Source organism: Mytilus edulis, chromosome 4 (assembly GCF_963676685.1).
Source record: "Mytilus edulis chromosome 4, xbMytEdul2.2, whole genome shotgun sequence".
Classification (NCBI taxonomy): Eukaryota; Metazoa; Mollusca; class Bivalvia; order Mytilida; family Mytilidae; genus Mytilus; species Mytilus edulis.
In genome coordinates, this window is record NC_092347.1 from 15,035,944 (window position 1) to 15,051,725 (window position 15,782).

General features: G+C 31.5%; 1 protein-coding gene across 1 annotated transcript; it reads left to right on the forward strand.

The window, feature by feature from the left end:
- Positions 1–2,756: 2,756 nt before the first annotated feature.
- LOC139519049 (methyltransferase-like protein 25B) lies at positions 2,757–13,695 on the forward strand. The gene is made up of 10 exons (XM_071310806.1): positions 2,757–2,926; positions 6,336–6,451; positions 7,387–7,672; positions 8,444–8,604; positions 9,803–9,836; positions 10,197–10,594; positions 11,493–11,617; positions 12,385–12,517; positions 12,715–12,902; positions 13,530–13,695. Exons 1-10 carry the CDS (start codon positions 2,816–2,818, stop codon positions 13,604–13,606), a joined length of 1,629 nt encoding a protein of 542 aa, XP_071166907.1. The 5' UTR covers positions 2,757–2,815; the 3' UTR covers positions 13,607–13,695.
- Positions 13,696–15,782: the final 2,087 nt, after the last annotated feature.

Genomic DNA, 15,782 nt, shown 5'->3' on the forward strand with positions numbered 1-15,782 from the left:
TTTTCTTAAGAGTTGTTGCTTACAATGAAGCTTCTAAACCTAGAGTTCTGCTTAGTAAAGTTAAAATCACCTCTTTAACTGACACCATCATTATTTAGTTGACCAATAGTTTGTGACAAACCACCGAATGTGGCTTTTTACTAGTAAATCGATCTTTTGTTGTATTTTATTTACTTTGCTGATTGAAAAGAGTTACGATGGATCTGAATTTTTATCACTTTGTTATTTCGTTTTTCGTGGTGTGTGTGTTCTCTTTGTAATAGTACTATTAAATCATCAGCATATTAAAACATGTACCAAACAATTATATGTTGTCCTGTGTATGTACTATTACAAAGTGAACAAGGTTTGCAAGCTTGTCTTGACCGCTCAAGTTAATACACCTTATCGCTATTTGAAAATCACACAGGTTCCCGTAAAATGTTGACGTCATAAAACAAAATATCTGACGCCACAATGGAAAAGTGATTGTTGTATGCGTCAAAAGTTCAAGCGGCCGGGTCAGCCGGGATTAGCGATAAGGTGTATTCTGAACTGTACTAGTGGAAGTAGATTCATGAAAATGATCAGTGTCACAAAAACTAAACTTATACCATTCAGATTAAAAAGGAAAATTAAAATGCTCATTCATTGTATGGTGGTCATACAATCTGAACTACGAAGAATACCAATATTCTTACTTTTAAAACACAGATACTTTCATCTTACGTAGAATACCTCTTTATCTTAATAGCGGTGATATAATAAAGGTTAGATACAGATGCCTGTGTTTTTAACCTAAATTAACTCTAAAATATTGTAAAGCCTCGTCCACCTACAAGATTATTAACTGGAGTGTAAGAAGTTGATATATGGCCTTCTTCAAGTATGGTATAAATCAAACCTGCAACCAAGGACGTATATCTTTGTTATTGTTTTGGTTTCTTGTTTGGTTTTTTTTTACTTATAGTTTTTGAAAAATTAACCCTGTAGCTTAACCGTTTGGAATATATGCATGCATTCTTCAAACACCTTTTTCCAATATTGAATTTATGAATGCAAAATATAGAAAGAGGTATTAGCTAGGTTAATTGTTCAAAATTTTCTAACACAAACAAACCGACAAAAAGTAAATATATAAAATATAATAAATGTTTGATTAAAAAAAAGAAAAGCCAGGGGCATGTTGACTGAAAGCGTCCTATGATCTGTCCTGAGAAATATCTCAGGAGACGATTTAAGATAGACTGTCCAAAGACATGTATGAGCATGTATATCGAAGACCTAGGATGTCCTTACCGCTATCTTAAATGCTGGTGTGGAAGTAAATTGCAGAATAAAAATTCATAAATTAAGATAAAATGCATACATGTTTACATATAGTAATACTATTTTAAAACGATGACGAATAATGAAAAGAATTAGCAGTATTATATAATGATTTAAAAATTATTTTACATTATTTTAAAACGATTTAAAAATTATTTTACATTATTTTAAAACTATATGAAACAGCAAAAAAAATATTAGTTAAATTTTCACTTTTCCGGCAAGAGTTCAATAGGCAAATCTCGTGGATATTATATAAATACTAAGATGTTAAACAAATTTCTGTATTGCCACGAATGAATGTGAACAAAAGGAGGAATCCTACATATACAGATGCGCAACAACAAACTCTCCTTGATAAAGAGGAAAAGTATAAATGATAGAAAGAGGAAAAGTATAAATGATAGAAAGAGGAAAAGTATAAATGATAGAAAGAGGAAAAGTATAAATGATAGAAAGAGGAAAAGTATAAATGATAGAAAGAGGAAAAGTATAAATGATAGAAAGAGGAAAAGTATAAATGATAGAAAGAGGAAAAGTATAAATGATAGAAAGAGGAAAAGTATAAATGATAGAAAGAGGAAAAGTATAAATGATAGAAAGAGGAAAAGTATAAATGATTGTTTTCATTAGTTGCTATTGGCTTTGAACTAGCTGTCAGTAAGTGCGAGTTCTCTTGGATCTGTAGTAAGTGTTTTTTCAGGTTTTTTTTTTTTTTTTTTTGGGGGGGGGGGGGTACAAATACGCGTCCACGTCCAATGTGTTTTTTTCACGGTGAGATGTGTTTATCATGATTTGTATTTATTATGATTTGTATCCATCTGATGAAATACAACTTTTACAACTATGTGTATAGTTTGTTCTTATGTTGTACTGTTGCACAACTGTCCCAAGTTAGGGAAGGGCTAAGTGCTCATCGGCATTTTTAATCCTGACACATTCTGTATGTGCCGCCTGTTCCAAGTCAGGAGCCTGTAGTTCAGTGGTTGTCGCTGGTTCATGTCTGTCATTTTAATTTTTTTTTCTGAAACTGTTTTGTTATGAATAAGGCCGTTAGTTTTCGCATTTGAATTGTTTTATAGTTTTATAGCCCATCATATAGTATGGGGTTTTCTCATTGTTGGATAGTTGTCTCATTAGCAATCATACCATCGTATCCTTATTTTATACGGATATCTTTATATTTATATTTATGTCACGAAACGTTTCATGGTGTTTAGACTAATTTGATTCTAACCCGTAACTAAAATAGGCATACAATTCGAGACCTTCCTTTAAAATTAGGATGTCCTAACATAAATGTATTGGAACTTGCCATACACCACTTTACTTGTGAATCACGGTTCACTGAATTTTACGTTGAGTCAGACAAGATTTTGGAAAAGCTAACAGTTGATGCGCATATGTTAAAGATATATGAAAACCTCCGAAAGACACCTAATGTAATCTGGCTCTTCTGTATAGAGATACAATAACAATATTTTCTCTAGGGTTTTCATGCATTGAAATGGAGTGTTTTTGCTGCAACAATAATTCTGTTCAAAGTCTTCAAAGTTTTCATACGAATGCTCTAAACTTCATAGCACTCTACAAATCAGTTGTCGATGCCTATGTTTCTGTAATTATCTTCCTAGTGTAACCATATCTTGACATTCACATTTGACCCCCCTTTTTGTAACAGATGTTTTATGATTAATATGAGTATTTCAATGCAATTTCTTTTATCTTTCACTAGTCCAAATAATTATGACGTCTGGCAAGTTGTAGGAAGGCGTCCCAGAAAAAAAATAAAATAGCCTTGCCAGACGTCATAATTATTTGGACTAATCTTTCACTTGTAGGTACTTAGGGATGTATGGAATGCCAAATCAGTTAACAAATGATTTGTGTATTGGAAATTCTCTACAATAAGTAGGGGGTCTAAGTAGATCAGGTCAGGAATAACCACCAATTGGTAGATTACACCTCAATTGGCGTATAATCCACCAATTGAGGTATATTGGTATTTACATCCCAGCTCCTTTGTTCTAACAGGGGTGATCTGAGCCGGATCACCCCAGTTTAAGTTTCTTTGTTATGCATGCTTTCCTTTGTTCTGTAACATTTTGGCGGGAATGTCAAATTCAGTATAAAACTTATAATTAATTATACGGAGAAGACTATCTATCAAAATTCACGTAGAAAAAATCCAGTGTATATGCTGGGATTCGAACTAAAGACCTTTAGCATATCAAGCTACGACACATACCACTAAACCAGGACGACTGGATACAAACTATCAGAAATTTAACATACTTAAAGGAAGCAAGATATTTTTATAACTGGGGCGAGTTGGCAGACCTTTACTCAGTGGGGTTTAAACCCTTTTCGTCAAATAAATGAATTGTCAGACTGATTGTTCAATTTGATTTTACACTTTTTTAAAGTTGGGCGAGTCGTTTACAGGAGTGGGGCGATTTTTTTCATAAAGGGGCGATATAGTGTGGGCCGATTGGCCAGTGGGGCGAGTTGACATTGTTTGATATCAACTCATCGTGTTAGGGGGTCATCAAGGGTATACATCATATAGTAATATATAAAGTATATTATAATGGTTGTGTGGCGTTCTAAACTAGATTTTATGAATTGTAAATGGTTTTTCGTCTAATCTAAAACAGCTGGGATGTAAAATAGTTATCCCATTCGGACTTGGTGTGTCAGTGTAAGAGCACCCTCTGGCCTTCGGCCATCGGGATGATCTTAAACTGACACACCGCGTCCTTATGGGATAACTATTAAAGACCAATTGATGTATAATGCAAGTTTTTTGTAATTAAATGCTAGTGTGAGATAGGAGCATGATTTTGCAACTTGCAACCTATTTCATGACCCCTATTAAGTCCTCCGAAAGTTTCAGATTTGTCAAAGCCTGCTGCATATCTTGAGAATGCATGCGTACAACAATTCTTTTGTTAAAACATTTGTACTATTGACCATGATTGACTTTTGATAATGAAAGTTAAGTATTAACAAAGAGCTCCATTCACCTGTGGAGTTGTACTCATGATCACATGACTGCAGACAGTAATGATGTCCATTGACAGGTGATTACAGGTAAATTTGCCAATCAAGAATTGACAAGATAACAATAGAAGAAACTTCAAATATAATTATTGATTAAATGCAATATGTTATGTTACAATACTATACTAGGAATGTTTGACAAGTTTTCATACCATAATATGGTTTTAAGAAAACAACGCTCCATTTTGGTGGAATAATTTGTTTTGAAAAACAAAGAATTATACACCAATTGGTCTATACCATTATATGTCAATTGGTGGATTATACGTCAATTGAGGTATAATCCACCAATTGGTGGTTATTCCTGACCTGTAGATCTTAGCAGAGAGTAAATAGTACATGTCTCTGATGGCCTGTCTCTGATAGTAGTAAATACATGTTATTTCTACTGAATTATTGTTAATTATGTACATGTACCACCCCCAACACAATGTAAATAATTGAAGAAACAGAATTTGAAAACAGGGATTTTAGAGAAAAAAAGGGGGACGGCTAAAACCATTCATCTTGTCCCCAAGTACTAATGTAATGTACTTTTGGTTTCAGTTAATCGTTCTATAAATGCTAGCTGATTCAACACATCATGGAGTATGACAACTCTGCCATACTGTCAATAAGTGAATACTTTTATTTAAAATAGAATCAATATGATGAAGTAGAGATTCCCTTTTATATAAAAACAAGTTACTTTGGACAAAGCACTTCATTTTCAAATTTATGCAGATGTAATGGATACTTTTATGTGAAATATAATATTTAATCTTTTAAAAAAATGGCACAAACTCTATAATTTCATGAATTTGTCTGACAGTTTTAGATGACTTATAGACAGACTTTAAGTAAAATTCAAAATAAATATGCAATTAAATTAGAACATAAACATGATAAAAAAAGCGTATGCTAAATTTTGAACTCAACAACAAAAATTAAAACATATTCAGCTTCAACTTCATTTTTTGGGGGGCTTAAATTAAGTTCTTTTATAAATGAATAAGATCTAAGTACTAAAATGTTGTGAATTAGGAATCACATTGAACAAGTTTTATTAATAAATTTTTTGCAGCGCTAACATGTACATTGTAAAGGATACTTTTATTTGAAATTATTTTATATAACATTTAATCATTAAACAGTCTCATTGGTTTTCGGTCAATTTCCTGAATGAAAAACATGATTTTCAGAGAAGTTTTTCTTAGTAAATTTTTGACTGATTGGCCTAAATTTCTGTTTTTTACATCTGTCTGTCTGTCTGTTCATCTATAATGAAATTTATTTGATACATATTTCATATTATATAAAGCTGCAGTTATTTGATTTTAAATAGATGTGTCAAAACGGCGAATATGTGTCTCCTATTGACAAAACATCAGGAAATTTCAAACACCCTTTAATCTAACTTTACAGATGATTATTTTCAAACAAACATGTTTTCAAGCTTAGGAATGTTTTGCATTTGAAGTTATCTTCATATAGAAATATCAGTATACTTCAAAAACATATAGACCTGAACATAAGCTGTAGAAAACATGGAAAGATCTGGCGAAAATGAGCACCCCACTCTACAAACTGTCTTTCAATACTTTGTCTTGGTTGACAATATTGTTTCCCAGTTGACGTTATACATGATCTGAGTTTCTTTTTCATTATGTTCATAACATTAAAGACATACATTAATTGTTTTGAGAAACTACAATGTAATGTAAAAGTGATTTTTTAATAAAAATGTATTTACCAATTATTTTCATGGGCATCAATTTTTGGATTGAAGAAAACTTTCCTTATTATTAATTTTGTGGTTTTGACTAGATGTGACCATGTCTGAAAACAACATTATAGATTTTTTTTCATTTTTTGACCAATCAAATTCATTGTCAGTTGTGGATCCTTATTCCAAATTGCATAAACCAGTAACTATTTGAGAAGTGGGTACAAAAATTTATTAAATTTGTTAATCAATTTTTTAGAATTTTTTTGTTGAAGACCATTGGAAGAAACTACCAAGTTCCTGGAAAGATGTGTTGTGTTGTATGGATACAGATGAATTGTCAGATCTTTTATCAGTTACTTCTAAGCATTGCAGGTACAAATACAGGCATCAGATAATCAACAATTCCTTCAGTATTAGGTCAAAATTATCAGTAGAATTCAGTAGGAATACAATCTTACGCCCAGAAATTTGTGTCTGGTCTCTTAGTTTAGTTTGCCTCAACCAAATGTTATGAAACTTGTACACACAGATCAATTTGAATGTTTTTGGCGTCACTTTTACCTTTCTAGAGTTATGCCACTTTACAAATGGAAAAAATGCTGATTCTGCTTAATTAAATTTGCCTCAACCAAATGTTATAAATCTTGTACACTGCCTATTACCACAAAACACAGATCCAGTTTAAATTTAGTGCATCATCTGTGTCCCAAATTTGTTTATATTATTTTACAGAATTGCATTTTATACCAAAATCCAATCAATTTAAATCAAATATTTTATTATTCCAATCAGGGTCCCACAGGGGACATTTATAATTAAAAATTATGATAATATAAGCAACAAACATGAGACATTGCACATGACAGAAACTATTATAGACAAATGAAAATAGCATTAACAAAAATACATTAAAAGTACTCTTTCAAGAGTATTTTTTTCCTTCCTTCCTTATTATTATTTCTATATCAAACAGTGCACACATAAAAAAAAGTAATAATAAAGTTTGAACATACTTAAACTATTATCTATAAAGATGAAAATTTGTTCGTATAACAGCAATCCTTCTGTGTCAGAAGCAGATGAGCAAAATAAATATATAGAAACTGAATCCAGTCAATTAACAACTCATTCTTTAAATAACAACAATTGCTAATTATGTGAAACATGTATACAGTATAGTATAAGACAAACGTTATAAATGTGCTATTTGCATTGTTTAACTAGAAATATACATTTTTTAATTCTCACAAGACAGCAGCCATAGCAATTTCTCTTCGGAATTTAAGTTTATTCTTCTTTATTTTCAGAAAAGTTTTACCTCTCAGCCTTCTTAGCTTCAAATCCTGTACACAAACATACTCCTTAGGTCGCTCTCCTGTGAATCTAGATAGTCACAAAATAAAGCAAACATTCCAAGATAATGGTAGAAGTGATGTCATGGAATCAAATCAGAGTATACCAGTACAGTTGGAGGTACCAGATTCTATGAAGTCTAAACACAGTGTTCAGGATGGACAGTACCTCCCAATGAATCAATGTTTCCGTAAACATATAAAACCAAAGAAACAACATGAAATTCTCCAACTGGGAAAGGTAAAAATGTTTGAATTAGTTCAGAGTAACCATTTGATTAAACTTTGATTTATCTTTTTCTATATAAATTTGTTTTTTCCTTTTTTGTCATCATTTAAATGCTTTTGATTTTCTTTTGAACAAAATTTCCAGATTAATTTTTGGGACAATTTTCAGCTATCCTAAATAGACCCTGACCAGCAGTTTATCTTCCAGCCAGGCTTTATTCCAAAGACAACTGTTTTTGTTCTTTTGTTACACTTGCTGTTTGAATCACTAGATATCATGTTGAATTACTTAGAAGCTAAAATATTAAATGTGTATCTTTAAATTTCTGTCTAGTAAAAATTTAGTGGCATAAGATTATTACCTTGCAAACATTGACAAATTGAACTCCACAATATTTTGATAGGACAATATTAATTAAAAGTTTAAATAATTATAAAAAAGAGAATTAACATACAATGTTATCATTACCTTGGTAACATTGTAAATGAGATAAATAGCAGGCGATAAGAGTTCATGTTGAATAGGTTCAAAATTGTCTGTTCTTTAGTCTGGTTGTTATCTCTGACATATTCCACATGTGACATTTCCATTCTCAATTTTAATAATTGTAGTTTTGAAAAAAAATCCTTCAGTATGGTTATGGTAATGCAATAAACAAATGATTGATTTTTTCACCTTTTTGTAATAGAGTAAATTATCTATTGTTCTCTACATTCACCAGTTTTCCAAATGTGTTAAATGTCACTCAGATAGTATAATTATAATCGTTATTATGATTTCAAGCTGATTTCTCTTCTAAGTCAAGCATCTGGTAGTAAACATGTTATAGATGTTGGATCAGGGCAAGGTCACTTGTCACGAATATTGACCTTTGGTCACAGTTTGAAGGTCACAACAGTAGAAGCATCAGGATGTCATGCTCCAAAGGCTGCAAAATTTGACAAGTAAGTTTTCTTAGACTTATAGATAGAAAAGATCATTCAAAAATGAAAATTGGTCTTTTTACACTACTTTTGCATATATAATACTTCTTGAATATGCAACAAACATTGGTTTGTTACATATGTCTTGAACTCGGACTTCTCTTGAACTGAATTTTAATGTGTGTATTGTTATGCGTTTACTTTTCTACATTGGTTAGAGGTATAGGGGGAGGGTTGAGATCTCACAAACATGTTTAACCCCGCCGCATTTTTGCGCCTGTCCCAAGTCAGGAGCCTCTGGCCTTTGTTAGTCTTGTATTATTTTAATTTTAGTTTCTTGTGTACAATTTGGAAATTAGTATGGCGTTCATTATCACTGGACTAGTATATATTTGTTATGGGGCCAGCTGAAGGACGCCTCCGGGTGCGGGAATTTCTCGCTACATTGAAGAACTGTTGGTGACCCTCTGCTGTTGTTTTTTATTTGGTCAGGTTGTTGTCTCTTTGACACATTCCCCATTTCCATTCTCAATTTTATTGAAAATAAATTTCCTGAAAGAATACAAAAAACTATAAAGTCTTTCAGTTTAACACTAGGGTTTTTTCCTATTCTTTTTTAAGTACTGGTGGTTGTTTAGAACCCATCATGATGACCATCATAAAACTATTTACCTAATGTTTTGTCTCTACAGGGTAATTAAATTTCATATTGGTGTTAAATATACATGCCAAGTCAGTTTGTTGAATGTGTCAAGAAAATTGACAGATGCATAGAATGTTTTCTTATTATTTTTTTTTTAAATTAGTAGTTTTGGCTCAACCAAATGTTATGAAACTATACACAATGCTTATTACAATGTACTTCAAAACACAGATCAAGTTATAATGTGGGTGTCATCATTTTTACCTTTCTAGAGTTATGCCCCTTTATAACATTATATATGGAAGCTCAGGCATCATCTGATTACCATGGACACATGAGCTCTTATTTTTTTTTTTTTTAGATTTGTTTAGTTCCTTTAACTTATATTCCGGATGACCTTTCTGTAGAATAACTATTAAGTTCTCAAGCATCTTTAACTAGATAAGTAGACATCAAGCCACACATATACCATTTAAGAGTGCCTTGTCTAAATGTCATGTATAATTATATTTATATGTAATGGGACATTCCAATTAGATTGAAGCATTATTACCCTTAATTTCCTTTCTTTTCTAGGGATATGTCTTATACTATTAGGTCTCATTTAAAGGTAGGTAGATTTATGTAAACCTACATGATCTTACTTATTTTTTTGTAAAATTATAAGTTAAAAATATTTTTGTTCACATCTTCACAGAATTTGTGTTGCTCTCCAAAAGCATTGTTTCAAGAAAAAAAATGTCTTAATTTTTTTACCATTTTTTTTAATATTATATTTACCCCAATTTACATATGTTCCCCTCTTTAGACATGTATGCATCAAATTTGGTTGCTTCATTTTGCATTCATTTAAAGGTTGTGAAAGTCAGAAGATATAAAATTAAAGGTTTCTTTTCAATACATATGAAGTACAGGAAGGAAACCTCATAATAATCTAGTGATGAGTCATTGACTTCTTGTGTTATTGCAGAGAAAGTTGAAAGAAAGTAAGACAGTAGTTTCTACTGATGAAACATGTGCTGTTGAAAGCATTCCTCTACCCAATCATGTGACTTGCATGATCCAACCAAATACCACACCAGATGATTTCCTTCAAGTCATCAACTCTGAGACCAGTATTTCAAATGATGATAGTCTATGTCAGTGCCCAAATCATGGCCCAGATGATTCTCTTTTTCGACTACAGACATGTGTAAAATGTAATAGGAAAAGAGAGATTTCACATTTGGACAAGAGGTTGCTATTGACAGGGTTACATGCCTGTGGAGACCTAACTCCTACTATCTTAAGAGTATTTGCCAGATGTGATGATATCCGAGGAGTGGCATCTGTTGGTTGTTGTTATATGAAAATGTCCACTAAAGAAAGGTATGACTGAAAATTGAATTTATCTTTAATTTATTAACCTTTGCTTATTTGAATTGAATCTGATTAGATGTTGGTCTGAACATGGAAACACCTGAAATAAAAATCGCAAAAACATTGCATGGAAACTAAAAATCAGGAAAAACGTAGCATGAGAAATAAAATCGTAAATATTAAGGAAAAGGTTACTAGAAGTTATTACTTAACCGTTCTTTGAAATCATGCAGTCATTATTAATGGACATAAAGTACCTGCAGTCACATTTAGCGGTCGCTAGTTGCATCTGATTTAAAAAATGAATTACTTATAAGATATTGATAAAGAGAGCAATTAATTTCCTGCATGGGAACTATTTCATTATTACATAATTTAGAATAATATCTGTGCTGACTTTGAATAAGTCCCTGTTTACTTTTAATCTAATGTGGGATAAGCACAAGAAATAAGGAGTAACAACACGAAACACGAAAAACAAATAAGGGGAAACACTAAGCACACACAGCGAACAAAACATGAGAAAACGAGAAATAAACAGGAAAGCAAGAAAACATGTGAAATAAAAAGGCCAAAAGCGTTGAACGAAAATAACCCTTGACCACCCTCTAATTAGTTTTCAAATTTACTTGAGACAACTTTAGATTTGCATTGATAAATTTATGAAATTTGTTTCTAACATGTCTGATATTTATATCTTCATGGGAAACAGTTTTTCAATTTTTTTATTTGTCTTGAAAGATATTATGGAAATTAACAGAAAAGTAATCATGGTTAGGAGACATCATGTAGTAGTCTTTATGACATAATATGTAATGTTCAGCTTTTGAAAAACACTTTTTACAGTTTGAAGTCGTTAAAGCTAATGTTTGACTTCTAACTGAATCAAAATATATATTTGTTGTAGTGCCAGTGAAGATGCAGGTTATCCTATGAGTAAATTTGTATCAGAATTACCAGATCATCAGCTGACCTATGAAGCAAGAGAAATGGCCTGTCATTCCTTAGATGTCTACAGACAGAGGTTATTAGGTTATTATGTCCAAGATGAAATGATTTTTTTAAGATTTTGTAATTATCAGTTATGAATTCCAAGAAATTAGTTCTTAAGTTGGTATTGAGAGTAGGGTTGTGTTTAAAATATAAAAAAGAAGATGTGGTTAATTGGCAATGAGACAACTCTCCACAAGAGACCAAATGACACAGAAATTAACAACTATAGGTCACTGTATGGCCTTCAACATTGAGCAAAGCCCATACCCCATAGTCAGCTATAAAAGGCCCCGAAATTACAATGTAAAAAATAATTCAAACGAGATAAACTAACAGCCTAATTTATGTACAAAATATGAACGACAAAACAAATATTTAACTCATAAAAAACAACAACCACTGAATTACAGGCTCCTGACTTGGGACAGGCACATAAATAAATTTTTTTTATAAAATACACATTTAGCCTTTCAACCAGAGAAATAGATAATGTTCTATCCCTGATCTGGGCTTTTTTTAAATTATCTTCTTCTTTTTTTTATAGATACTATATAATTTAAAATTTATCAGCCTATTGCTAATTATGTGCTAAGATTGCAAAGAATATGCTTCTCTAATAAAAAATAAATTGGTAGCATTGAAATTAGATTTATTAGAGTTATATGAAATATAAAAATGAAACCAATTACACAACCACTAAATATTAGATACTTATTGTACTCATTTAGAAAAATATGTTTTATTTATTTATCATTATCTTAGTTATCTAGAAACTAACATACTGTAAGGCTTGTGTCTGTTTTCAGATAACCCACCAAATTTGAAGTTACACTGTTACAGAGCTTTGCTTCAGGAACTAGTTCTACATAAAAGGCCTGATTTTGTGTTTGGTGCTACTAAGCTAACCATAAAGAAAGCAGAACAAATGGGATTCGAAAAGTAAGTACTTTTTTTTTGCAAGGCTAGCCTTGAATAATGAAAGAAATGTCTCAACAACTTTAAGCAGGAATTAATGTTAAGTTTAAGTTTTCAAGTAGCTTAGACCATGTAAATATCAATTGATATGTAGAGAATATTTGACTAGTTTATAATGATTCATATCATAATCTTCATAGAGTATATACCATTATTTTCAGATATGCCAAAATTGCATTAGATAAGCTGGGATTAGATTGTGAAATTGATTCAGACATGTTAAAGACACTGCTTAGTAAATTATCAAACTGGAAAGATGTGGTAGCTTTTTATACAATACGATTGGCACTAGCACCTGTGGTTGAAACTGCTATTCTGTTAGACAGGATGTTTTATCTTCAAGAACAAGGTTGGTATTTTTTCATTCATTAGGTTTCACATTTTTTATCATCTTTTGTTTAAAATATAAGTCTTACATGATTCAAAATGTTAATTGATGGTAAAAAAGAAGACCATTATCATATGCTGATCTAGGATCTGGAAAATGAGCAAGAATTGGAGTTTGCTATGTTAAAAATATATGCATTTGTCATATATGTAGCTATATAAAAGGGTGAGGGTTGTTCCTAAGACTTTTATAAATACCGTTAAATTGGCATTACCTATTGATAAACAGCTAATGTATTAGGATTAAAGCATGGCATTTACCAATTTTCTTTCAGTACTCTTTTACAGGTGTTGGATTGCAAATTTGGAACATCTCGTAAATTTAGTAATATTCGAAACTTGGTCTAAACATTGGATGTATTAAAAAGTAAAATAACAAAAATACTGAACGCCAAGGGAAATTACAAACAGATAGTCCTTTATAAAATAGCAAAATCAAAAGCTCAAACACATCTAATAAATTTCATTGGTGTTTTATATCTTTGTTATAATTTCTCAGATAGTGTTTGTATACCTATTTATAGTCAAAATCTGTTAACATGTTTATATTTCTGTTAACATGTTTATATTTCTGTTATGTTTATTTCAGGTATTTCTAGCTATTTGATTCCAGTATTTGATCCAAGTCTTTCACCAAGGAATTTTGCATTGGTAGCTTACAAGTGAAATATACAATTATATGAGAAAAGTACAAATGTAACAGAAAAGAAAAGATTATTTTGATGTTATTTATATAAAAGACTTAAGCAAATGAATTGATATTTTTACAGTTAAATCAATAGTCTAAATATGTATACAAAGAATAAAAATATTGACAACCTCAGGAATAACAAAAAATATTTGACATACAATTCAAACCTCCTTCACCTGTCTCATTTGAAGAAAAAAAAGATGCACAAACAAAAAAACAAAAAAACATGCTCCAAACAACTTGAAGGTGTACCTTCACAGTGTTATGCACATTAATTTACCAGCCATCAATGTATACATATCTATGGGATATGTTTGATTAAAAGTTTGTATACATAAAAATTTGATCAATCTTTCATAAATTTAAATACTTATTGATGAACAAAGTATTATATAACTTTTAGAATATCTGATAAATTGAACAGTTTAGAAATATGAATGAAAATGCCAGATACTAATTATTATGGATATTTGTTCAGGTATAAAACTAAATTGTTCAGAAATACCAATGCCCAATGGTCATTTTGTGTATAACCAAATGCAAAAGTATCTATAGTGTATAACTAAGAGGAAATGTAAGGTTAACATCAATGAGACATGCAGCATCCCAACAATGTAATAAGCAAAAAGGCATCTTACATAAAGTCTTTAACAATACGACATTATAACATACCGGTAATATAACCATTGACAATGTTCCTGTCTTTGAACAGGCAAGATGAATATGTGGCAAGTTTGATCTAGTTTTTGAGATCTCAACCTTTAACAATAGACTAGATAACAGCTACATACTTATATTATCAACATAGAAAATACAAAATACAAACAAAAGTATAATAAAGAGCATGTAATGTATCGTATAAAAGTTTAGAATGCTGGCAGGTACTGAAACATTCAAAGTTCTTAACTTAATAATTTGAAATCATGCTTTTGGCACTCTTCTAGTAGTGGCTGCATGCCATAGATTTTATCCAGCAACATCATAATTAGTACAAGAAAACACAGTCTTGTACAATGCCCAGAACAAAGGTGTACAGTAACCTTTGATTGCTAACCTCACCCGTCATTTGGTCTACTTTGGAGGAGAGTTGTCTAATGACAATCATATCATATCTGCATATTTTTATATGTACATACTTTCAATGCAGAAAACATAAGGAAACATTTACTTCCAACTTAGAATAAGAAAATTCATCTTTATCCAAAACAAAATACTCAGTTGCAGATCCAGGGGGTTAAAGGGGGTTGAAACCACCCCCCTTTTCTTCTGACAATCAATGCAATTCAATGGGGGCATATAGTTGGACACCACTCCCCCCTTACCCTGGGATAGGAACTCCTTTTTAAAAATTGTTTGATCTGCCCCTGATACCACACTCGCTGTCCAAACAATAAAAGTAGATATCAGTGGTACTGCGACTACTGTCGCTTGCAAACTCCAGGATTTGCTAAGAGAAATTTCAAAAACAATTAGGGCCATAAAGCAAAATGAAGTTGCACTATGGCATTATATAGTGTGTACTGTAGTATGCAGATAAAAGATACTTCATGTCCATGTCATTTTGCAGTAAACCCAAAATCATTCTGATAAATGATGTAGGAAGTGCAGAAGTACAGCATGTGTGTGGTTCAGTGGTACAGAAGTAAAAACGGACAACAGACTATCTTTAGAAGGAAACAAATAAGGAAAATATAATTACATTTATTGAAAAGTCTATTAAGCCATAAAAGAAACAATTCAAGTAAAATTGGGAATATGTCAAAGAACCGGACAAAGAGCAGACAACAAGGACTTTGTTAATAAGATAACTACAAATTTTGGGATGTGAAATACCAATTTTCATAAAACTTCCTTGAGGTGAAATCCTGCCTCCACAAAAAGTTTCTTCATATTTCTGAAATTTTATGCAACGATTCGAACTTGTCTTTGTACAGCTATATATTTTTAGTCCCCTACTGACGACTTGGGGTTCATTGGTATGCTGAATCTAAACATGTATTTACATTGTCTTATCAGGGCCTTTTATAGCTGACTATGCGGTATGGACTTTGCTCATTGTTGAAGGGGACGTACGGTGACCTATAGTTGTTAATGTCTGTGTCATTTTGGTCTTTTGTGGATAGTTGTCTCATTGGCAATCATACCACATCT